We start from the raw sequence: 25,034 nt of genomic DNA, 5'->3' as shown, positions 1-25,034 counted from the left end.
AGACGACAATCGTCTTTTGAACAAAGCGACGGAATGTCGGCCGAATCCTACCTGAGCACATTACAACACTAAATATGCCTCTAAATAATCATAGCACTCCTATCTATCTAAAAATATGGATCAAAATTGAATAACCGAGAAATAATGGATGTAAATTTCTTAAATGATTTTAGACGAAAAAAGACGCTCTTTTCTATTGTCAAGGATATAACTCGCTAATGTTAATAAAACAGGTGTAGTGTTTCTGTTTTTTGTACCGCTGTGTGCGGTGGTTCATTCAAAAATATTTTGGTAATTAAACGAGCCAAGTATCAGCGTCAGAACTTTAAATAATATACAAGCTTTCTCTCGATTTACGCAAACAATATCAAAGAATAAATGTACTGTGGGTTGAGAAAGTGCATGGAAAGTATGGTAAAATTTTAATGTCGAAATGAACCTATGTATAATTATCGCCATCTGTTCTTAATGGGCTTGTACTAATTTGCCATAGTATTCTATTGTGTAAATAATATGATTAATATTATTTAGCTTTTATTTTTTTTACTATTTAGAATCGGTATTTCGGTAAAAACACAAACAAATGTATGCCGAGTAGGTATTGAAGCTGATAAAACCACCAAGGCCGTCCAGTTTATTTTTATACGCTTGGATTTCATTGATACAGGATATTAGAATTTAAAATGTCCTTGCAATTCTGCTGCTGAGCGTACGTGAGTCTTTGTTTTCATTGTGGGTATGGCGCCTGCTATGTTTATATCGAGTGATAAAGGGCTCAAACCGACAAGTATATTTTTTAAGGAAAATGCTTTCCTACCTTCGAGGAACTGAGTGGATTTAATAATAAAAAACTGCCCCCAAAAATGTTTCATAGTACCACCAAATTCGGCCCTATAAATGTAGAACGAAATCGAAACTTCGACATCAATCGTCAAAATAAGTAGGAGTGATGTCTACGGGCCCCAGTCAACAACTAACATCGTCTTCCTATGCAGATCAATGAGAGAAAAAACGTAAATACTGACCTAATCAAAGACGAATTAGAGCATCTTGTGAGCTTTTAGACCTTATATCTTGAGACAGGTGGCAGCATTTACGTTGTTCATCTAAGGATGAAGATGATGATGACCCGTTTATATTACAGCAACATAAAGGTTGTGTATACTTCTATACTAATATAATATGATAAAGAGGAAAGATTTGTTTGTTTGTTTGTATTGAATAGGCTCCGAAACTACTGAACCGAATTGAAAAATCCTTTCAGTGTTTGGAAGCTACACTATTCCCGAGTGACATAGGCTATTATCTTTTTTTTTTTAAAATAGAGATCCTTACTAAAACTCAAATAATATAACCCAAGGTGTAAAAAAATTACCTAAAATATTCTTTACATCGCGTGCTCTGCGAAAACTATTGATGATAGAATAAAATAATGTACTACGACTTTGTAAAACACATTATTACATATTTACAAAAAGTGTCGCGACAGCATATGTCTGGCTATTATAGTTATGCCGCAATAAGTGTTCTTTTAATTAAAAAAATAAAACAACGTCGTTGAAATTTTTGTTAAAGACCCGAGCGGAGCCGGAGCGGGCTGCTAGTTGTAATATAAACGGGTAGACCGTGAGCTTGTCTAACCATCTCAGCAACAAAAGGACCAGATAGTAGATGTACATAGACATTTCAATTCAAATAGAAGTTTTCTTTAAGCGAGTGACGCCAGCATCGGATCACTTTTATGGCACACCCACCCTGTGCTGTAATGCTTTACGACCACCGCATCCCTTTCTGCCATCTTGTTTGGAAGTAAAGCGCTTCAAAGAATACTTACATCATAATGGAAGCCGCTTAATATTCTATAACATTTTAAACATGTTTTTTGGTTTTTTGAAAACATTCTATAAAATTTCCGATATCTAGCTGTGATAATTATATACATTTATTTACGAGTTGAATTTGTTTGAAGTTCTAACGTAGGCGGCGACATGATTCTACTAGTGCCACGGGCGATGTCAGATTTTCATCACGTGGGCGATAAGCTCGTTTGCAACATTAGACAAATAAAAATCTAAATCGCGCTTAGTTCTGTTTACTGATAACGAATTTCCAGGTTTTATTTTCACATGATTTATCGCTCTGCTGCTAACAATAATTCCAATAACTCATGCAAATCTGATTTTTTTATCTACAACGTCTCATTAACGTATTCGAAAGAAATTTAAAGAAGTTTATCGATTCATAATACTATGATATCATTGTAATAACAGATCTTTACACATGAAGTTGTCGTTTTAAAATACTGTCCATTTTAAACGTAATTTATATATCTCTAGCAATAAATTACTAAATTCAAATTAATTTTATTTATGAATTTTTGAATTCTGCTTTAAATTTGAACCAAAACAAAATTACGTCAATTAATTGGTATTTTGTTTTCCAATACGTTCGTATCTTTTTCATCAATCAGTACGGACAACATAAAAATACGAGTAATTATGGAATATCAGTTACGTCGCGGTAGCAATGCCGTATAAACCGCTGACAACATTAATGACGTGTAGGAAGTTAACGCTACAAACGATTCGTTATTGATTTGACTACTTCAGTTTTTTTATTTTTTAATACTTAGATGGGTAGACGAGCTCACAGCCCACCTGGTGTTAAGTGGTTACTAGAGCCCATAGACATCTACGACGTAAATGCACCACCCACCTTGAGATATAAGTTCTAAGGTCTCAAGTATAGTTACAACGGCTGCCCCACCCTTTCAAACCGAAACGCATTAGTGCTTCACGGCAGAAATAGGCAGGGTGGTGGTACCTACCCGTGCGGACTCACAAGACGTCCTACCACCAGTAAGTAAGTAGTCCACTTTATTGACCACATAGAAACTTTGATCTAAAAAATGAACCCTGTGATCGCCCGAAAACTAAGGACAACAACGACGATCTCAATCTACCGCTGAGTTATCAGCAGCTTTCAACGTTAGCATAAAAAAAATATTGGTCCTTTGTTTTAAATTGGCAAGGTAAAGAAGAAACTTGATATGTGGGTGCCGCAAGAACAGAACGATCAACGCCGCTTTCGTAAAGGCCGCGTTAAGACATACCTTGCGTTGCTTAACAGACCCAAAAACGAAGGGATTTTGAACCGATTTCTCATTTGTGTTGAAAAATTTTTTTTTTTTTTTTCGATAATCGCAAGTTGTCATCATATTAGTTAAACCCCGAATTATCACCTAGGCAATATCCCAAATTCAAAGTTACCCCTAAAAAGCCATGGACACTATTTGGTAGTTTAGTGCTGCCATAATTTACTGGTGGTAGGACCTCTTGTGAGTCAGCGCGGGTAGGTACCACTGCCCTGCCTATTTCTGCTGTGAAGCAGTAATGCTATTTGGCTTGAAAGGTGGGGCAGCCGTTGTAACTATACTTGAGACTTTAGAACTTATATCTCAAGGTGGGTGGTGCATTTACGTTGTAGATGTCTACGGGTTCCAAAAAAAAAAACATGGCCACAACCTTACTAAGGATATATATTATGACGAACAGAATACAATGATGGAAAACTCGACAACGTTCGACTTCATGCGGCACAACAAAAGGTACCTAAGCCACAAGAGCTAGACGGAAAGTTCTGCGCCATACACTGAACTCACCAGACCTTGAACCGACAGACTTTTAATTCTCCTTAGTTTGGAAATATTCTTGGTAGGAAAAAAATACCCGAGAGAAAGTTGTTGGCTCCGGTACACTTGACTCCTTCAAGAAGGACATTGAAAAGCTGCCACTACGCTGGCAGAGATACATCGACACTAAAAGTGCAATTTTAATTGATAGAAAATATTTACAAAAAAAACTTTACCTACTTTTTGTATACTAAACGGGAATTTCGTAGGTGAATACTGTAATGAAATTAATACTATAGTAGCCAACCTATCACATGTTGTCTATACTATATCAAAACTAATCCCCAAGAAGTAAAAAGTACTAAAGAACAAATTTATAAATTTTCAAACCCATCGATGGGCATATTAGAAAAAGCGCTCTAATGAATATAAGACAAACAACCTGATTAATATTTGTTTTAAAAAATACATAATGAATTTAGAAAATATTAATGTGCTCTCAAAAACACTTAACAATAATGTTTTATCTAATTTCCTTGATAAATAATAGCATGTTTTCGAACCAGTTAGGTGAATTCAAATAACTCACCACAAATCCGTTTAAAGGTAACACAAAACATCGTAAAACAACAAAAAAAAACATGCTCTAGAAGAAGATCGTAAAACAAGGATCGCTTATTGAAGTTTTCATTTGATTATCACCCGAGGCTGTTGCGGGAACCTATCTGCTACACTTTTGACACGTGTTCCGACCGCATTGCGAGTCGTAAACTTCGTTATTAGACCCGTAAAGCCTTTGTTAAGAATTTCTCACTGCCTTATAATATCTCGTAACGAATAAAATTAATTTCGCCAGATGTAGGTACCTTCTATATATATCCTGAAGTTCTTTTGTTATGAAAGTATTAGTCTTAGTTAATGAAGGCTCTATCACCCTACGGGCCTATTCTCAATGTATTCCTTTGTTTTGTTATTTAAGCTCCGCTAAAACAATAGTGGGGCACATTTGAAGTTTAGGTATTTTAGTTTCTAGCTTCTTTTATTTGTAAAGGGTATATTCAGACAAAATTAACATTTGGTATCACAATATGAAACAATTTACTTTAAAAATCCAATTCCTGTTTTCAATTATTCTTTCGTTAAGTGATATATTTACAAAGTAAACCAAGTATGGCAGTAAAAGTGATGTCTTATAAATTGTTTACGTCATATAATATTGTAACTACACAATAAAAATTCTTGACCGCTATTTGTTTGATAACACTCAGATAATGTTAGTTATGTGAGAACTTTCCGAAATACACTTTGTTACCTGAAAGAGGTTCCATAAAACTGAATTATAGCTATAACCTTAACTCTGTCTAAAGGATTGTCGTAAAGTACCATCTCGGCCGGTCACAGGACACGTGGAGTCAACTGTTGTTAAATTTTATGGAAACTCGCCCAGATACAATGGAAATATGCAAATCAAATAACCTTTACATCGGAGAAGTTTTTAAAATTAGTCGACTTATAAAATATTATTAAAGATCAAAATACCGTATACAGTTTATGTATACTTTGATGCTAAGCATGATACACAAAACGTATGCTATCCTGAATTGAAATTCGTGTTGTTTACATTACAGAATACTCAATTCTGCTAAAAATAAACAAATCGCACACCCCAGAGTCCCGTTTATGCATAATGTAAATTTTACAGCATTGTTGCACTGTTAGAGAAATAAAAGGATCAAAGTTGTTGCGTATTATTCGATACATGAATATTTTATGTTAAAAATTTAAATCGAAAGTTGAAGTTTATCGCTGAGAGGATTAGCCATATGTTTTGCTTAGCATTCATGTATTATCGACCGTGTCTTAATATTTAAATATGTGCTTTAGAATTAACGGTTACAATTTTATTTTGAAATAGATTATTGCATTGTTACGACGAATATTTTGTATTTATATGTTATCACTATTCATTAAAGTCACGGTTTTTCGAGACCATTGAAATCTGGTAGTAGGGCATTTTATGAGCGCCTACAAATAGGTGTTACCATCCTACCACCACCTCTTATTGCCACTATGTATTATTACATTAGATCGAATCTAGCTCAAGACTAATCTTCAATCAAGTTTATTTTATACAACAAATTTATGATTTGCAAGTAAATAGAAATCGGCAAATCTTAAGACTAAACAAATACAATCCTACGTTACAATATTTTTATTAATGCTGTATCAATACTTCCAATTGTGTGGTAGGAAATTTTCGAGTTATTGTCACGTCGCATTGACACGGCTCCGTCTTCGAAAACAATGCGTCAGCAAAAAATGTTCCATTCTCATGACACGTTCTCTAAGGAGCTTATCTCCGACTCACTGATCTACCTCAATGCATACAAAAACAATATACGAAGGCGTCCACAGAATTCCAAATCATTTATCTATCTGCTTACCTACTGGTACTTGTAACGTAAAATTTCCCTACTCAACGTCATATTGACATACGCTTTTTAAAGGACTAGGTGTCCATTTCGGTCATTGTTATTGCTAAAGAAACAGAGGCTCTACTTGACTGCTTTTGGACATCAACCAGATTAGGAGCCCCAGATGAAGCACTGTTTACCGTAAAATATTTTTTGAAACTAAACTTCCTTTTGCAAAGAGACATAAGACCTTGTAAAAATTGCAAAGCCTTCATCCTGACACAAGAGGCACAAATCTTGACTTTACTATCTTTTTTACATTTACATGACATATTCTTTTCTAGATTCAGTGGTCAGTGTGTCATTTCACCCATAAGTCTCTTGTAACTGTTATTTTTTCTATTCATTGCCAACCCAGATTGCGTCGCATATTTTTCTTTTGTTATCATTCCATATTTTAAATCAGCTATTTTTCTCTCCATTATGATGTATGTAACTTCTTACTTTTATCTCCTATTCAACGCCCCTTGAATTATTTAATTTTCAATACAACGTTTTCAATCTCAGTTGCAAATCTTATTTCATCGGTCCTGTTTCATTTTTTTTAAGACCATTATTGTTCATTAACAACAATTTCAGTGTCTTTAGCAACGAATTTAATCGTTACCTAAAATCGAGCGACATTTACTTTAACTATTTGAGTTTCGTAGAATAATTCCAAAATATTTACCACCGGGAAACATATCAATCAGTATTACGAGTTCAAAGACGCCGTGTTTTCTAACAACCAATAAAATTAGGCCTTCAATAAAATACTAATAGGTTTTTTCCTTGTTTAATGACCTCAACTAATCAATTATTGTAAAATATAACAATGGATGCCGGATTTCGGTCAATGTGGGCGTTTACGACAGATATTAGCCTACGTTTATTTCCGAACGTGGATTTAAGAAGATCTCTGAGAACCCCACAATAATCTGTAATCTAGCGCCGGTAGATTTATTATTTTCTAATGTTTGAGAATCTTTGCAGAACTACGATTTCGTATATTCGATTTCGTATATTTTTTATTCGTTTGTTCATTTTGGTTATTATTGAGATTACAAAAGATTTCATGTAGAAAACCTCTTTCTGATTCCCCTTCATTGATCAATTACTTTCCGATTTATATCTATTGGACTTCACAAAAAAGTATTTTAACATAAATAATTATTGATAAATAATAAATGTGTATTTAATTCATTACACATAAAATGTTATGCTAACATATAAAGCAAATGATATCCGTACGTAAATTGCACAAAAAATTCAAACTTTGAACCAATATAATATGCAACTCGTGAAATGAAGTCTACCATAATTTAAGGTAATAATGGTAACACGAGATTTATTTGAAATGGTATTCACATGATAAATCCAATTAATTTATTAAACTAAACCTACTACAATCTATGGTTGCATAACTGGTTTTCACAAAAAGCGTTAAGTTTGCAATGGCGCGGCGGTGCGGCGCCCGCGGCCTCTTTCGGCGCCATGAGTTTTCTCTACGCCCACGCTTCATGGCTTATCTGCTACGTTCTCACATAGAAATTTACACGTGCTTACGAGTAGCGGTGGCCTATAATAACGCAGTCGTCGCGTTTTATCTGCCAGCATGGCAGCCGGCCTCATACCGCGCCAGATATGCCGCACCGGCCGTGTGTGAACAGCCGACTACACTCGCGGGACGTGGGCGACCGTCCGCAACCGTCGCATTTTTATAACCTTTTTATTCCATTGTCACTCCGCCGGAGCGGCGCGTCCGAGGGAAAAATAAATTTTATTCTTTATCTAAATGTCAAATCGTTCGGTTTCGATCGAATCAGTTTCCAAATAGTTTTAATAAATCTCCTTTTACGGCGACCGGAGCGGGCGGCGGTTGATATGGGAACGCATTACGGATACACGCGGCGAGTTATCGTGTTTTATTCTGTTATGACCGCTGTGTTTGTTCGCGGCAACAATAGATTTAATTGAAAGAGTGTCAATAAATTTGTCGGAGGCTAGGGCGCGATCCTTCGGCTTCGTCGGTGGTCTCGATAAACTTGATAGTCCTGGGGCGATGTGACATCTCGGTAGGTCACTTGTTCCGGGGCAGAAATGTTTTTATCTATAACAGCTCTTGTTTTTATTTTAACATTTTAATATATTCCGATGGATTTAACTTTAGAATAGACGCCCTCGGAATCATCTATTTCTTCTGTGATCTTAACTTATTTTACAAAAAAACGTTAAACTAACAAAATAATCTTAAGAAACAAAAGGATTGGTTTTATTACGCCTACCATATCATTCGACTAACAATTATACAACACAACCGTATAGCACATTCTTTTTATTAGCCTCCAATTAGTGTAGACCGGCACCCTCATGAGGCGTGAATAAGACAGACGGGCATCTCCTCAATTAGAGCTTAATGACACCGGAGCGGCCTTAAAACAAAAGCGAAGGATATCCCGAGATTGATCGAATAATAAGATACTCGTTTTCCACGTCCACTTAAAAGCACAATTGTACAATTTTTGATTCTGTTTTCTCACGGTAGACACGACAGACCTACGCCCACAGTCCGTTTCTACGAATACATTTTAGACCAAGGAGTGGAACTTTATGTTCATAATTTAGTTTAACATAGAACTCTGAAGAATAAAACACAAATAGGATGTGCCCTTTCAATTAAAACGCATAGCGCTATTATCTACTTTTTTTAAAGTTCAAATACCATGATTTCTACTATTACTTTGATAAAGTTACTCAATTCAATTATAATAAATTAAAAATAAATAGATCTTAAATAATCATGGTAATATTAGTCTGTCCAGCTAAAAGCCACATCTGAAACTAAAGTATGACATCTTAACAATTTTGAACTACTACTTGGTGATTATACTCGATAGTAGAAGAATCATTACCAATTTTCTTACAGTGTCTATCTGCTACTACTTTGTATGGCCACCAAAACAAGGAGCTGTTACCATGGCAATGAAATTGTGTTCCCGTGAAGAGTAGCACACCTATTGCTTCAAAATAATTAAAAATTCAACATCGGCAATGTCATTCAGTCTGTGGTGTCTATAGGCTTCGATCCAATTAAGATCAAGTGGGCTGTAAATTTTATCTAATAAAAAAAACTCAGGACCCAATTGATTTTGCATGCTCGTGTAAAATCTACGTATTGACTCTGTTAATTCGTATACCGTATCCGAAACTTAGTAGCTCTACGACTTTACAACAGCAGTCCACCTTCGGGTCCAGCAATTCACACCCGATTATCATCTTAAGATAAAGCGGCGGTACGTCACCAAGGAACGACATCAAATATGCACATACTACCAAATCTACCTACACATGTTTGTGCTTATGAGACTATGGAAAGCACTTACCGTGAATGTTTACATAAAAATACTGAATACGGCACGTACCTACGCGGCGGCACGCTAACTCTCTTAACACATTGTATTATGTAAATTGTATTTTTCAGATGGCTATGTTTTCCTTTATTACAACTCTTACCTACACGACGGAATCATATAGACTCGCTTAACATAAAGGAACAATAATATTGTTATAACTCCATATCTTTATGACAGAAAAATAAATTACGTAACTTTTTTCACAAAATCATAATCATTTGTAATGTGTGCATTTTACTAGTTTAATTTTTTTTATTGCTTAGATGGAGGGCGAGCTCACAGCCCACCTGGTGTTAAGTGGTTACTGCAGCCCATAGACATCTACGACGTAAATGCGCCACCCACCTTGAGATATCAGTTCTAAGGTCTCAGTATGGTCTAAGGTTTAATAGCTGTCCTCTACTGTTTTTTGGGTGTAGGTCCTTTTTCAAATGAGGCTTAAAATAGTAATTCTCATTGGACTGCAACTTGACTATGCCCCTTGAATTACTAACGTCCATGAGCAATTATTTACTACTAGGTGATATAATATCTCGCCTGCAATCGAAAGTTATAGGAAGTAAAATTAATAATATCACCGTAACAGGTACTAAGACTTGTACTGTGTATAATTAAAAATCTTTTTACCGTTTCATTCTTACGTTTTCCAATTTATTTCACAATTTGCACCTTGGAATCGCTACCAGTAATTTGAACTTTGAACTTTTTACTGGTGGTAGGACCTCTTGAGAGTCCGTGCGGGTAGGTACCACCTCCCTGCCTATTTCTGCCGTGAAGCAGTAATGCGTTTCGGTTTGAAGGGTGGGGCAGCCGTTGTAACTATACCTGAGACCTTAGAACTTATGTCTCAAGGTGGGTGGCGCATTTACGCTGTAGATGTCTATGGGCTCCAGTAACCCCTTAACACCAAGTGGGCTGTGAGCTCGTCCACCCATCTAAGCCATAAAAAAAAAGAACTTAATTATTGAAGCGGAATTTATATTTAAGTTTACGTTCGCTCTCTTCTTGTAGTCAATTACTCGATTGAGTTATTCACTGATGTATTTATTAAAAAAAATATCTTGATCTTCATTTTCTTGATTTTCACACTTTTGCCACAAGCTCTTATCCACGATTTGAATGGCAAAGCTGAACATTCATGACAGTTTTAAACATAGAGTACTCTCTGTATATTAACTGAAACGTATCCTTTTGAACAGTTTTTAAATTGATTAAAAAATGAGCCATTAAATAAAAATTCTCCGTTCGCAGAAAACTGAACTACTTTCGTTAATAATTAATGATCGTATGTAATCAAAGTATTCTTTAAACATTTTTACGAACGATCAAAAGGTTCTGATTCAGCTGATTCATTTGTCTTGAATTTTGATTAAGCTTAATTTATATACTTTGCATAATTCATATTTGATAGAATAATGTATAATGTTCTTCGTTTTTAATACACTTTTATTAGCTTCATACGTATGTTAGTTTAGATGACGGCCAATAGAAGAGAATGGAAGAGAAAAATTAGCTGTGCCGACCCCACCTAGTGGGATAAGGTGGTGAAAAAGAAAAAGTATGTTAGTATGTAACGGAATTTTTGATCATGATTTTGACCCCCTTCAAAACGTCGGATTAACTCGAAATTTGGCATACTTATTAAGGACCGATGACAATTCAATATTTTAAACAGTTTGATCCATTATCTTTACTAGGATAATCAGGATTAGATATCTTTTGTTTTCCTGAGACCCGCAGTGTCTGCGTCATGACCAAGAAGGGAAACTATCAGGTGCGCCGATCACCTATTTCTCGGATAAGTTAACGACTGATTCAGAGGATATTTTTGAAAAATAGAATAAAAAATGGACATAATTGAAATTCAACTAAAAAATGAAAAATAAATAATAGTTTAGAAAAACTAAAAAATATGCTTTTATAGAAAATCCAACTAAAAAATAGAAAATAAATTTGAATTAAAAATAGTGTAAGAAAAAATGATTTTATTGTAAAAAAAACTCTGTGACCACACGAGAACAAGAAGCACAGACTACTGCTAACTTACTGGGTAATCTCATTACTCCAAAGGGTGGGTATTTTGTATAAAAAATAAAACCCGGTGTAAAAAATATATTCTTTTTTGGCTCTTGTTATAGTTTTGGTAACTTCCAAAGTACCAAGATTAAAAAAGGAAATATAAAGTAATTCGTGCATTCTTAAAATTACCTTTGATAATTGACTTTATCTTCCTTACAGTGTCAATATTAGACAGAATTGGATCCACGAGTAACTTCAGTGGATAAGATAATTCTCTACTGAAGAACAATGCTGCTCCTCTTCGGACGACGCCGGCGCATCGTGGCTTCACTGACCTACTTTCGGCCAATATATACGCTCTGTTCGAAGAATTAAACGTTCTCGTTTCAAAATTTAAAATATCGCTCAAAAAATTCACGTCGCCTTTCAAAACTCTCCTGATATAAACTTTGAAAACACTGCCTTTTACTTTACCCCGTTTCCGTTTTTGCACACTTGAGATTTTCCCTGTGAAAATGTACTTAGATGAAACGACCAACTGTCGCAACGTATCATTATTGTGTCTCAAAACGGTATTATCGTAAGGGCACCTCGGCGTGAAATTTCCGTTCGCTTTTATAATAGTGTTTCGCTTTCTGAACTTATCTCTTTTCGTGAGATCCGTGCATGTCGCAAAAATTAACACTAACACAAAAATATAAATTTGCCGTTTCATTTTTATTATTTCACTGGCATTCGTTTGCGCGGTCTTTCAAAAACGATGTACATAATTGAATGAATACACCTAAGTTTTTTTTTCGCACGAGAACGTAAAATAGATCGGTGGGCTTATGAGATAGCATCGGGATAATCGCCAAGAGGTACAGATGCGCGCGCGCAGCCTGCCTCGCTACTCACGACTGGAGGCTTTGTAGAACCCACTGCAACGTGCAACCTGTTGTATGCAAATCCTTAAGCTCACTACGGCATCTGTAAGCCGTCTACTATAAATATTAAAGCAGCACACAAACCTCCTGCGTTTTAAAAGCTCAATAAGCAAAAACTTGATAATAATATATTAAAGTTCTCGTGACAATCTCCTTATTAGCATTTTAATTTCAGCTTTCAAATTACTAAGCGCCGTTATAACTGCTTCATATCTAATAAGTTGAACTAAATGTTGAAAATAAAACTAATATTCATAAATAGCGACTAACATGAAAATTATATGCGGTAAAAATAATAAGGAAAACTAGATGTTATGTTTAGCAACGAGCCCTGAGTACTGTGTAAAGTCAAGCTTCAGCTACCTGCTTATTAAACAACTTTATATGAATGCGAACTGCTGTTTGTTTGCATGTAAATAGAAACGTGCTCATGTTATTGAAATATTAAAGTAAAGGTTGGAGTCGAAATGTTTTACTGAGTTCAAATTTTTTTGGGATAATTTTTTTGTTATTTCTACACCGGTTTTTGTTACTTCTATACCATGAGTAAGTGGCTATACTCACTAATGGAAGTCAGCAATGCCCGGGAAAAAACCAAACTGCCTGTCGCTAAGGACTTATCTGAAGTCATTTCTCCGAACGCACTCCAAGGAAGGAATATGGTACAAAGCACAGGGAGAACCGTAGTCCCGGGCATGCAAGTATTTAGCAAAAAAAATAGGTACTTGCCGAAGAAGTCTGATGCAAACGCATCCATAGATAAGACTTCATCGTTTTTATTCATTAGTTCTCGAATGCTTCAATTAATAATGGTAATATTTAAAATATTACTCATTTTTTTTTTTTACTCTTTATTATAATGTTTTTTTATAAGTAAATACATATATATTCATTAAATTAATTGATACCAGAAGATAAATCTATTACTTAAAAAGGACGTTGGCATTTTTTTCTGAGTCAACAATATTGTTTGTAATTATACGCAAGCTTTGATTACCATTTTTCATTTTCTTTAAGCTAGAAGACATAAAAAGTATCATGGAATATTAAGCAGTGCCGTTTTTTTTTAAATGAGTACGGTAAACTGCTTGTTAATAGGTGTTTAAAATGTCTATCATGATTTACGTGATGTTAATACGGTTTTTTTATTCTTCCATTCATCTTTGTAAACTTAAAGGTAGATGTGCTCGATTGTGTGAAGACTGAGAAAATTGAAGAGATTATTATTATGTATCCAAATCCAATTCATCTGTAAGTCATTTGAATGTTTCTGGTGTATCACGTAAATTTAAGGTTAAAATATGTGTAACCAACATTGTTTGATTTTAGGTCATAAAGTTTATGGTAATAAGTATATATCTATATCTGTAATGTCTTCGTTTTTCGTGAAAATTATAACTAGCCTATATAAAAACTCGTCCCCGACAACATCGAATTTATATGCTCTACATTTAAAAGACTTTTTGCATACAAGCCTTGTTGCATCGTCGTAACTAAGAAGCTTTTACTCCCGGACTTATAAAACTGACTGAGCTCTGAGTTAGCTTACATTGTTACTGGAGAACAATAATAATCTGATGTGAGCGTATCACCAACTTGAAGCGTACATTGAAATATTACACGTATGATTCTCTTTATTTAGAAATATTGTAATTTTTTTTTTATTGCTTAGATGGGTCGACGAGCTCACAGCCCACCTGGTGTTAAGTGGTTACTGGAGCCCATAGACATCTACAATCTCTCAATCTACACCGAATGGCATTAAGCGAAATTTTTCCTCTTAAATCCTTAATTTTGTGATGGCTTCAATATATATATTTACTGGTAGGACCTCTTGTGAATCCGCACCACCCTTTCTATTTTTGCCGTGAAGCAGTAATCCGTTTCGGCTTGAAAGGTGGGGCAGCCGTTGTAACTATACTGACACCTTAGAACTTACATCTCAAGGTGGGAGGCGCATTTATGGACTCCGGTAACCACTTAGCACCAGGTGGGCTGTGAGCTTGTCCACCCATCTAAGCAATAAAAAAAATACATATCGACGCTTGAAAGGCAAACGTGACTAAGCGACAATGCGTGAACTTTACAGTAGACTAATTTAAAGTTGAATGATATACCGGAAAAAAAATCTATTTTAACGAATTTAGCTGTAGGATTGAAATGGTTTTAATAGACCTAGAACAATTTTTTTTTTGCGCATCGAATATGGTTATTGCATATGATTTATGTACAAAGCAGTTATTGTCGCTTAGTCACGTTTGCCGTTCAAGCGTCGATATATATGTATAAATTGTATATTATGTAAAAATTATAAATTTACGCAATTACTGGCGATACGATATAATGTGAGCTCGCAAGTGTGGGTGGCACCAATCGGCCTATTTCTGCAATCCTACACTCCTGTTTTATTAGTAGGAGAACCGTTATACGATACAATTATGAGTCGTAAGCGTACTACTTTTTATTTGGCTTTTTTTTTGCCAAGCTTCCGCCTAATACAAACAAAATGGTTCTTTTCTGTGTTTCAGGAAAGCTGAACTTGAATATCGCTCATAATCGTCTTCTCGCATTAAAACTGTATAATCTCAAAACTTACTTATATTACAGGAGAGTGTTTTAAAGGTTTAACATGTGATATTTTTAAAATTAATTATCTTATAACCTTTTTTTTACCAGTTACACTATCTGTCTTTTAAAGTAAGCTAAAATTGTGTATTAATTTTGTTAATAGTAGTCAAAACAAAGGTATACTAAAAAGATAAACTACGCTCTTTTGACAGTATTTATGAGAACTGGTGATACCAAATAATTCCGCATATTAACTCAATTTCGAATATTTTTGGAAATTATACACGTTTAATGCGAAAAAGCCTGTCACTGGTATCCGAATTAAGCGATTATTGTAAATAATCAAAGATTACTTATTGTTTGATAATATTAGTTAGAATAAATACGTTTTGTAAGCACACAATAAAATAAATAACTTTTTTGTCGATCCAAAATTTTATTTGTTTCGTTAGCCCATGTTTTAAGTCCGTAGCTGTTATATTTATGCAGTTATAAATATCAATTATGGTACGTAGGCAGTGGAGACAACTGTCAAGGCTCGGTGCATCGCATGCACGTGGCAACGCGTGGGCGAGCAAGTCATCTGACATGTTCGTGGAGAATGCGATAGCGTAGCCAGAAGGCGATTACTAATACAGATAGTTACGATTTACTCATAATTTTACTTGCATTATTTTTGTTTTATAGTATTGGTAAGATAATATTCACAGGCAGCAAGATGCCAGTCGCAGAAACAGTCGTTCACTCTGGTTTTAATAGATACATTGCCACCCGCTAATTACATTACGTCTCAAAATGGGCGGGGTCATGGTCTGTGATTGCCAGTAATCACAAAGCTCCAGGTGAATCACGACTTCGACAGCCTGTCTAGAGAAACAAATATTTTGCCTAAAAATAAAAACACTTCCTTGAATTGAGCACGAATCGGGAGTTCTAGGTTAAGTTGAAATAAATACTAAAACCACCCAAAAAAATTCCAACATGATTTCTTTGAATAGACTGCACACGGAAAAACTTTTTTCTTTTTTTTTCTTTTTTTTATTGCTTAGATGGGTGGACGAGTTCTTAGCCCACCTAGTGTTAAGTGGTTATTGGAGCCCATAGACATCTACAACGTAAATGCGCCACCCACCTTGAGATATAAGTTCTAAAGATCTCAGTATGGTTACAACGGCTCCCCCACCCTTCAAACCGAAACGCATCACTGCTTCACGGCAGAAATAGGCAAAGCTACATTAATTGCTCAACGTTACTAAATAACTTCACAGTCTTGATGTTCTTTATTGTCCTCGAAGTCAGACGATCACAGGCTGCCTCGTATGAGACGGAGCGCCGTATCTTTGTCAATTATATCGGGCCTCACTTGCGTGTCTAAGAGTGCTCTCTCGATATACGTTCCCTCGTTTGGGGACTGATAAAGGAAATCCAGCAAGAAGATCTATAAGCTGATCTATACGCTTGATGCGATACAGTATCTGACTGCCAAATGACTGTACTTCCTGACCTAGCCACGTATGCCGAGGATACGATTTGGTAGCGACATCTAGGTGGAGTCAAGATATTACACTGAACGAAAAATCCGGTGCTCGTGGCACCAACAGCTGGTGATTCGGTGTCTCGTGGGTACAGGGTGGCACGGGCGCTCCGCACAAACTTCAGCATGTCTGGGTAAATTCCTCATCCGAGGCTCGGACATGGTTTTTTGAGCAACAGGACTGAAGTTGCTTCAACGTCATACCCTATCCACCCAGCCCAACGCGGGTAGGCGATAAAATAAATGCATAGCTCAGAAGAAAATACTAATATACGTTATGCATTTTCTAAATGTGGAGGGAGAAACTTTGTATATATGTGAGAGAGAGAGAGAGATAAAATTAATCAAAATCTAGAATAAATAGTCTCCTACACTTTTCCTTTTTAATTAAGACTTGCAATAATACTTATAGATCTTCTAATGTTATTACAGTGTTCCGTTGTCTAAATTCAAAAGAATATTATTATTTTAATTAATTAATGAACAATATGTGGTTAATTTTCGGGGTTCTATTAATTGCGAAGGATCGTAACAAAATAACTTCGAAGTTATTTTATGGAAAGTTGAATTGAATATGGTTTTAAGGAAAAAACATTTAAAATGTTAATAAAAGCTTCGGTACTTTTAACCATTGATCTAAATTAAATAAGCAAATATTTAAAAATAATATAATAAATATTTATAATATTTTGTCTCCTTTCTTTAATAAGCCTTATAGTCCTCATTTAAAAATGTATGGAAACAGTTCGTTTATGTTTTTTCACCTTAAAGGAAAAAATAACAACAAAAAAATGAGCGAACATTAAACATAATGATATTTTTTTATATAATATGTAATTTTTTTCTATATTCCCCAATCGTAGACATACTTAAAACTATGTAGTTGAACCTCGCGTTTTTATACAAAAATATATTATAAAATTTAATCGTAAAAGTAATTTCAAGTATTTCATTAAAACATTAAAAATATGCTTTTTTTTTTAACAAAATTTCTTTTGTTTTTATTTTTGGTTGACTAACTAGGTCACGATAAGTTCCCAGAACCCATGGATCGCGGCTACAACTTAAAATCAGCCGCACCGTAAGCTCGTTTATCTTCAGTAATAAACATTAACAGAGTAGTGTTTAGTTCTATAAAAAAAATAATCACGAAACATCGCACAACAAAAGCGCGTATTTGCTTCAACGATACACATAGAATTTCATGAAAGATTACTTCGAATACATAATCGATTATTGTATAATAATGTTCAACTTATGCTTATTATTTTAAATAAAATAAATAAATTAGCCGATCCAGACAGAGATCAATCCAGTAATCACATATGGTTTTATAATTTGATTACTAAAAAGAATTTGAACGTACTACATTCCATCTTAATTAGTATTTCGTGGCAGAACCTCATCTCTATATTGCTATACAAGCGGCTTGCTCTGGCTCCGCTCGTGTCTTTAACAAAAATTTCAACGATATTTGACGTTGTTTTATTTTTTTAATTAAAAGAACTCTTATTGCGGCATTACTATAATACTTAGACATATGCTGTCGCGACACTTTTTGTAAATAATAATGTGTTCTACAAAGCCGTAGTACATTAATTTATTCTATCATCAATAGTTTTCGCAGGGCACGCGATGCCAAGAATATTTTAGGTAATTTTTTTACACCTTGGGTTACATTATTGGAGTTTTAGTAAGGATCCGTAATTTTTCTCAAAAAAAATGTCACTCGGGAAAAGTGTAGCTTACAAACAGAAAAAGTATTTTTCAGAACAGTTCAATAGTTTCCGAGCCTATTCAATACAAACAAACAAACAAACAACTCTTTCCTCTTTATAATATTGGTATAGATAAGTACTTTCATAGTTAGCAATGGGTATGGAACGCTTTCATGAAATATCTGCGGCGGACAGCGTCCCATAATTGCATTTTGTGGTCGTTTGTTCCACTTACCATCGAGCATAGATGATTGAACTGAACCCAAACATACTTGAGGATAACTCAAAGAAACTTGTGCTTCTAAATCAAATGTCTTTAATTTTATTTTGTGTCTTAATATTTTTAACCACTAGCATCGAGCTATTACTACCGCGATTGCCGCGGTCCTGGCGTGATAAGAAGCGCTGTATACTCTTATCAATATCGACTGTGTGAGCTTAAACTTCAGTTTTTCTAAGTAAATACGTACCTCAGCTATACAGAAACGATTTCTACGATTGAGCAGTAGCATCGGCTAATTGTATCAAAACGCGCGATATTACTGATGACGACACCACGTGACTGCGCTGGGTAATACTGTTTCTTCTCTCTCGTGAAGAAGCCATACGATTTAATACGTAGCTGTTACTCTAAAACAATCTAGATTTTAAACTAACGTCTCATAGTCTGTGGCGTCAAATCTATGGTCTCCGGTAAGACTTGGACATCGAGTGGAACATGAAATAGCTACTAAGCAGATTAGTAGATAATATATATGACCGTTCACATTAATATAATAACCTTGTTTCAAATAAACACAGATCTAATCTCTTAAATGCACATGATTTGTAAATTATCTCTATAAAACGTAAAGTTTACGGTGAACTCGATGATGTCGCGCACGGAATCCCCGGAATGTAACGTGTTACAAAGCGATTAAATATTTTATAAACTTGTCCGAGTTTAAAACTGCCTTTAATTAAGTCCAGACGTTACCGCACCACATATTTGCAACACAAGTTCATTAGCCGAAAACAAGCGAAACTTTCGACAGGCCGCACGTTGTGTGAAACAGAAAAGATGTAATATTAATACTTAGGTCTTTGTAGCAGTTGGCGCTGACGCGTAGTTGTTATTCCCGCAAAAATGAAACGCCCACGCCCAACAGCGAGATTAAACAGAGCCGTGTCGCCTGCCACTGCCATTCGCTAAAGTATTGGACTACATTGAAAAGACACTTAAATAAAATATTACCTCCGCTGAGGCGAAACTAGAATAGCGATGGAGTCGCACTCAAGAGAATTTATAAAAGAAATATAAATAAGAATAAGCGCTATGTTCGAGGGCTGGGATTCGAATCATTTCAATCGTTTCAACGTTTATCGAATTCAGCTAACGAGACAGCTCTGACTGAGTGCGCTAAGTGTGGGTGTTCTAGAAAAAAAATGTATCAAGGAAAAATGTGGAGTCACACAGAACAATAAGGGTAAAAAACACTAATTCTGTACATCTAGCTATCTATAGTTTCGCGTCAGCTCGATTCGTGGCTTTGTAACGACGACACACAAGTGAAATGTCCAACAAATTGTGTCCCACGACTGCAACGTGGCAGTACAATGCTCATTCGCTTCAATTGTTATTTTATGCAGACCCGGACGCAGTGAGACTCATTTGTGAAAGCAAAAAAAACCGTTCTGAATAAATGAAAAACTTATAAAATTATTATTAAACTTAAACTTGGTAGGCAGCGGCTTGGCTCTGCCCCTGGCATTGCTGAAGTCCATGGGTGACGGTAACCACTCACCACCAGGAGGGCCGTATGCCCGTCTGCCTACAAAGGCAATAAAAAAAAAATGCCTTATGATTTTCTCGTTAATATAGCACCAATGTATATATATATATATATATATATATATATATATATATATATATATATATATATATATATATATATATATATATATATATATACAATGTTTTCGTTTGCTTTCGTCTGTCCAAAGTAACAGTATTGTTGAGTAGTCACACACGAGGGATCGGTGTACCCTACTTATCCCCTGTAATGTAATGAAGCAAGTAATTGCTTGGTGGGTCTGCCGTCATTTGCTTCATTAGCCCTTTGTTATTTCACATGCCGCTAGCCCATTATACCGTAATCTTGCATTAAATAGCTGGACACGTCCATGTTCTGCTTTGACTGAAATCCGAGGAAGTGTCTTTAGTCATAGGAGAGAAACGATCTAGAAATCGCGTCCACTTGACTAAGTTTTACGGGTATTCGCTCTAAAGTATAGAATAAATATTACTAACTAGCTGACCCGGCAAACTTCGTAGTGCCTCAATAAATAAAAGACCTAAACTTTTGTTTAAAATAAACTTAAAACAAACAAAAGGAATCCGTCCGAAGGGGGACACATCAAAGGAAAAACAAAATTATTATTTAATTCCGATTAATTTTTATATTTATCTACCTTTTAAACCTTCTCTGGACTTGCACAAATAATTCAAGACCAAAATTAGCCAAATCGGTCTAGCCGTTCTCGAGTTTTAGCGAGACTAACGAACAGCAATTCATTTTTATATACCTATATAAATAATAATATGCTCTATAAGCACGTATTCACGTAAATCTACTTTATTGTATTTTTTTTTTGTCTGAAAGCGCTGAAAATATGATTTACGGTTAACTAAAATTTACGTATCTTCGCTTTATTGAAAAGATTCTCTCTGTCTTTAAATCACATTTTTTTAATAACTTGCTAAGGTTAATAAAATTCCTCTCATTTTTTTTTTTTATCAAAATATCAAAACTCGAAACACTTAAAACGGGAGCGTTAAAAGCTAGAATTGCCGGGGACAGAATAACGACGTCATAAAATGCGAATTTTCTTTTAATTCTCAATTCCGTGTCGAGGAATAGGTACTTACAGCAAAACACGGCCGCACCATGAGTAATCGGTTTCCCAGCCGAATCTCTCGCGAAAACCCGTTAAAGTTTATTTAATGTGTTTACAGAAAATTAACGTCACACCTTTTGCACGGGTTCGATGTTAAACTAATTACGGTTCTATAAGTCCGACTCACTATTTTATACACACGAATGCACTTAGGATGTTCAATTCAATTATGCTCAACACCTTAATTTGGATTTTCGTTTGCTGTTTTCGTACTTAAAGGAAAACTATATAAAATTGATAGCTGTAAACCAGATTGTGCTGTAATTGGAGACTATTTTGGCATAATCGATGACAAATAAGGGGTGAGAAAGACGGGCGGGGGCATAACGGGGACATGGGGGACGAAGGGCTCACACACAGACACGCATCAGATACTTATGTACACATGTGTTGTTATTACACATCTCCTCCTTCCTCTATTTATAATGTATTTCCGTCCAGCTTAGAGGAGTCAGAGATACCATAGTGTCCCTACCTATATTTATTCTAATTACAATAACGAACGTAACAATGCTCTTTGTATAAGACTGTCATATACGTATTCCGTAATCCAATAATAATTTAATCCATTATTCGTTTCCATGGCAACCTCTATCCATAACAATACCGAATAACTACATAACAATTAAGCTGAATGCTTAATACAGTGCGTAGCTCTAATCGGTTTACAGTCAGATTTGCGTACACCTGAGCCCACTGATACAATGCCGTATAACAACAGAGATGCCTTGAGGCTCGGATCTTAGTCACTTGTTGGCTTAGGTTCATTTGTATAGGTATACTAGGGAGATCTTCACAATAACAACTTATGTCCATTCAAACGACACGACCTAACAGCCAAGAGGAGTAAAGTTTTTCTTAGTCTCTTTTGTGGTCGTGCGTAAAGCAAAATGTTTACTCTGTTTTAAAGCAACACTAAAGATCGCGGAGACGTTTAGTTCACATAATTCGTTTCGTGTAAATAGTATTTTAAAAGTGAACGTACGACATGGCGAGGCGTTTGTGTAATGACCGTGTTTTTTCTTGTAAATGTCAGGGTGAGGGAAAAATCGAAAGAGCAATGCAAAATTGTGTTGACAGAAAGAGCGTGTGTAGGCGCATAGCGATACTGGAGCCTTCGCATGTGATAGCCGGGTGGTCTGCACACAGTCCCACTCGTGAACAATCCTAGTGAATCCTTCGTATGAAGGTATAAGCGGCCGATTATTCACTAAAAGCCCACGGCGTGCTCGCTTCGGTAATTGGTCGCTTTGTTCCTTAGCACTCGCCTCTGTCGCTCTCTCTCTGAACTGTAAATCGCTCTTACGGATTATAATTTGCACAATAAACGGTGTACATCAGCTTTAAATTAATCTGACATTTGTGGTACGTACCGTTCGAGTGGGGGATAAGCGTCGCATAATTTTTTGCGCCATCATTATTCTCGTTGTTTAATCTCACGTAAAGTTTTACTACCTACCCGCAAATAAAACGACACGCGCCAGACTGCCATGACATTTAGTTGTGCATAAAAGCACACCATCCGGTACAATGTTGACAAAAAAATATGAAATATTACGCCATTGTTGTGTATACTTTTATCGGAGAGCTTTTTAGAATTCCATTTCAGGCGTGGGAAAATGTTTATCTGGACAACGTCTCTTGAGCATATTTTTATTGCGTGGGTATTGGCAATGGATTTTAGCTGATGCATAAATTCGATTACCTGAGATATTCACAAGCTTAGAGATCAGATGGCCTATCCGGTTCATTGACGTTAAGCGGTTAGAGGAACCGATAGACATCACAGTGCCAATTGAATGCTAACCTGATGCTGCTAATGCCTAACCTGATACTTCAGGCCATAGTACCAATTGGGAAAAAACAAATCTATGGGTTACGTACCATACGACTTTGATAAGAACCCTTCTTCTCGATGCTGTCAGAGTGGTACGACATTTGCATCTTAAAACTAACTTAAAAAAGATTCCGACTCGGTAAACTTCGCATGATCGCCATATGTTTCAAAGCAATCTACTTAGAAATCCAAAAAAAGAATAACAAATTGAACTCATAATTCTATTACTATGGACGAAAAAAGAAATATTAGATCAAGATAACAAAGGTCACATTTTCATATATTGTCCTGTAACAATCCAGTCTGACTTTTTAGCTAGCTCTCACTAATAGGCAACTTGTACCGCGTTGTTATTACGCTCTTTAGTAGCAGGTTAATTAATTGTTACCCAGTATCGACAGTCAGTTTAATTATAAGTTGCGAACGGGATCATGTATCAGCAGATTCTCTGAAACGTCATAAATCAGAGATTTTCGGGACTACATTAGTCTAAGCTACAAGTGAATTTGTTACAAGCAAATTGCCAGTCGCCGTGCCATGTAATATAGTTTTTGACATCACGATTTTTTTTATTGCTTAGATGGGTGGACGAGCTCACAGCCCACCTGGTGTTAAGTGGTTACCGGAGCCCATAGACATCCACAACGTAAATGCGCCACCCACCTTGAGATACAAGCTCTAAGGTCTCAAGTATAGTTACAATGGCTGCCCCAGCCTTCAAACCGAAACGCATTACTGCTTTACGGCAGAAATAGGCAGGGTGGTGGTACCCACCCGCGCGGACTCACAAGAGGTCCTACCACCAGTAATTACGCAAATTATAATTTTGCGGGTTTCATTTTTATTACACGATGTTATTCCTTCACCGTGGAAGTCAATCGTGAACATTTGTTGAGTACGTATTTCAATAGAATAATTGGTACCCGCCGCGGGATTCGAACACCGGTGCATCGCTTCAACACGAATGCACCGGACGTCTTATCCGTTAGGCCACGACGACTACAATATCGTGAACTAATCACCCCATAAAGTACCTAACCTTAAAAACTTATAATAACTTAATTTTCTCACGGAAAAGTGAATTGTTTTATTCACATAATACTTAAAGTATAGAACTTCTACATACACATGTATACTCGTAATATCATAAACGGTAAATAACTAAAAAGATTATTAGTCGGTTGACTGTAATTTCTGCCTTTAATAAACTCCGGCGGCGAAATAAAAGTGACGTTGATAGCACTAATAAAATGTGTCGATTTCGAAATTTAAATTCACGATATATATTTTTATAAAACTCGGTTGCACTTAGTACGTTCTCAGTGAGGGCTTGTTACGTTAAGCCCCGCAGCGTTTCTGACTTAACAAGAACCGTCAATTTTACACCTGTCACTATTAATTCGCACGCAATTATCGACCTTACAATAACCAGTATACGTTTCTTAAAAACATTCCTTAATAACCTCTTTAAGTTGCAAAAATTACAGCCAGTCTTCTTCATTACGTCCGTGGGTATTTTTGTATTATAACCGCAGCATATATTTACGTGTACGAATTTGATGACATAATACTGACTTATCTTTTTCAAACCGGGATCTTTAATGAGATAACAAAACTAACGGTCGAGCCAGCTAGCATGCTTGAGAAAGGAATACTGCGGCTTAGGTATCCGTAATCTAAAATTAGTCGGAGGCCAAATACGGCTTAGTATATTTTTTTCTAATGAAAATACACTTAACACTCATCTTCACGAAAGGTTTTACAGTTAAAGAGAAACACCATATATGAAATCCGAAATTTTGGTCGCGTTTGGATTCGTTGGATCGCGAAATGCTGTTGAAGCTCTCAGTACCTTAGGTCCTTAAAAAGACTTATATAACAACTGGTGGTTGGGCGTTTTCTTGAGCCTGTAGGGAGCGGTAGCACAACTATGCCTACTTCTGCCACGAAGCAGTAATGCGTTCCGATTTGAAGAGTGGAATAGCGAAGTGGAAGAGT

The 25,034-nt window shown here is 35.8% G+C and overlaps 2 protein-coding genes across 7 annotated transcripts in view; one reads left to right on the top strand and one right to left on the bottom strand.

The window, feature by feature from the left end:
* LOC101738942 (luciferin sulfotransferase) overlaps positions 1-25,034 on the top strand; it is a 343,088-nt gene that overhangs the window by 206,722 nt on the left and 111,332 nt on the right. The window lies entirely within an intron of this gene.
* The window catches only part of LOC101738670 (agrin), a 182,069-nt gene that overhangs the window by 97,483 nt on the left and 59,552 nt on the right, over positions 1-25,034 (bottom strand). The window contains exon 1 of one of the 6 annotated variants that reach the window (XM_062668709.1): positions 11,706-12,408. The exons of 4 other annotated variants lie outside the window; for them this stretch is intronic. In XM_062668709.1, coding sequence (XP_062524693.1) covers positions 11,706-12,231 — 526 coding nt within the window. In that variant the 5' untranslated portion in view covers positions 12,232-12,408. Of the gene's footprint in view, positions 1-11,705; positions 12,409-25,034 lie in introns of those variants that run through there. One more of the 6 variants, XM_038010937.2, reaches the window with a different exon arrangement.

This window comes from Bombyx mori, chromosome 5, assembly GCF_030269925.1.
Source record: "Bombyx mori chromosome 5, ASM3026992v2".
NCBI classification, from domain to species: domain Eukaryota; kingdom Metazoa; phylum Arthropoda; class Insecta; order Lepidoptera; family Bombycidae; genus Bombyx; species Bombyx mori.
The sequence above is the reverse complement of the archived record's forward strand: the minus strand, read 5'-3'. Positions and strand labels throughout refer to the sequence as shown.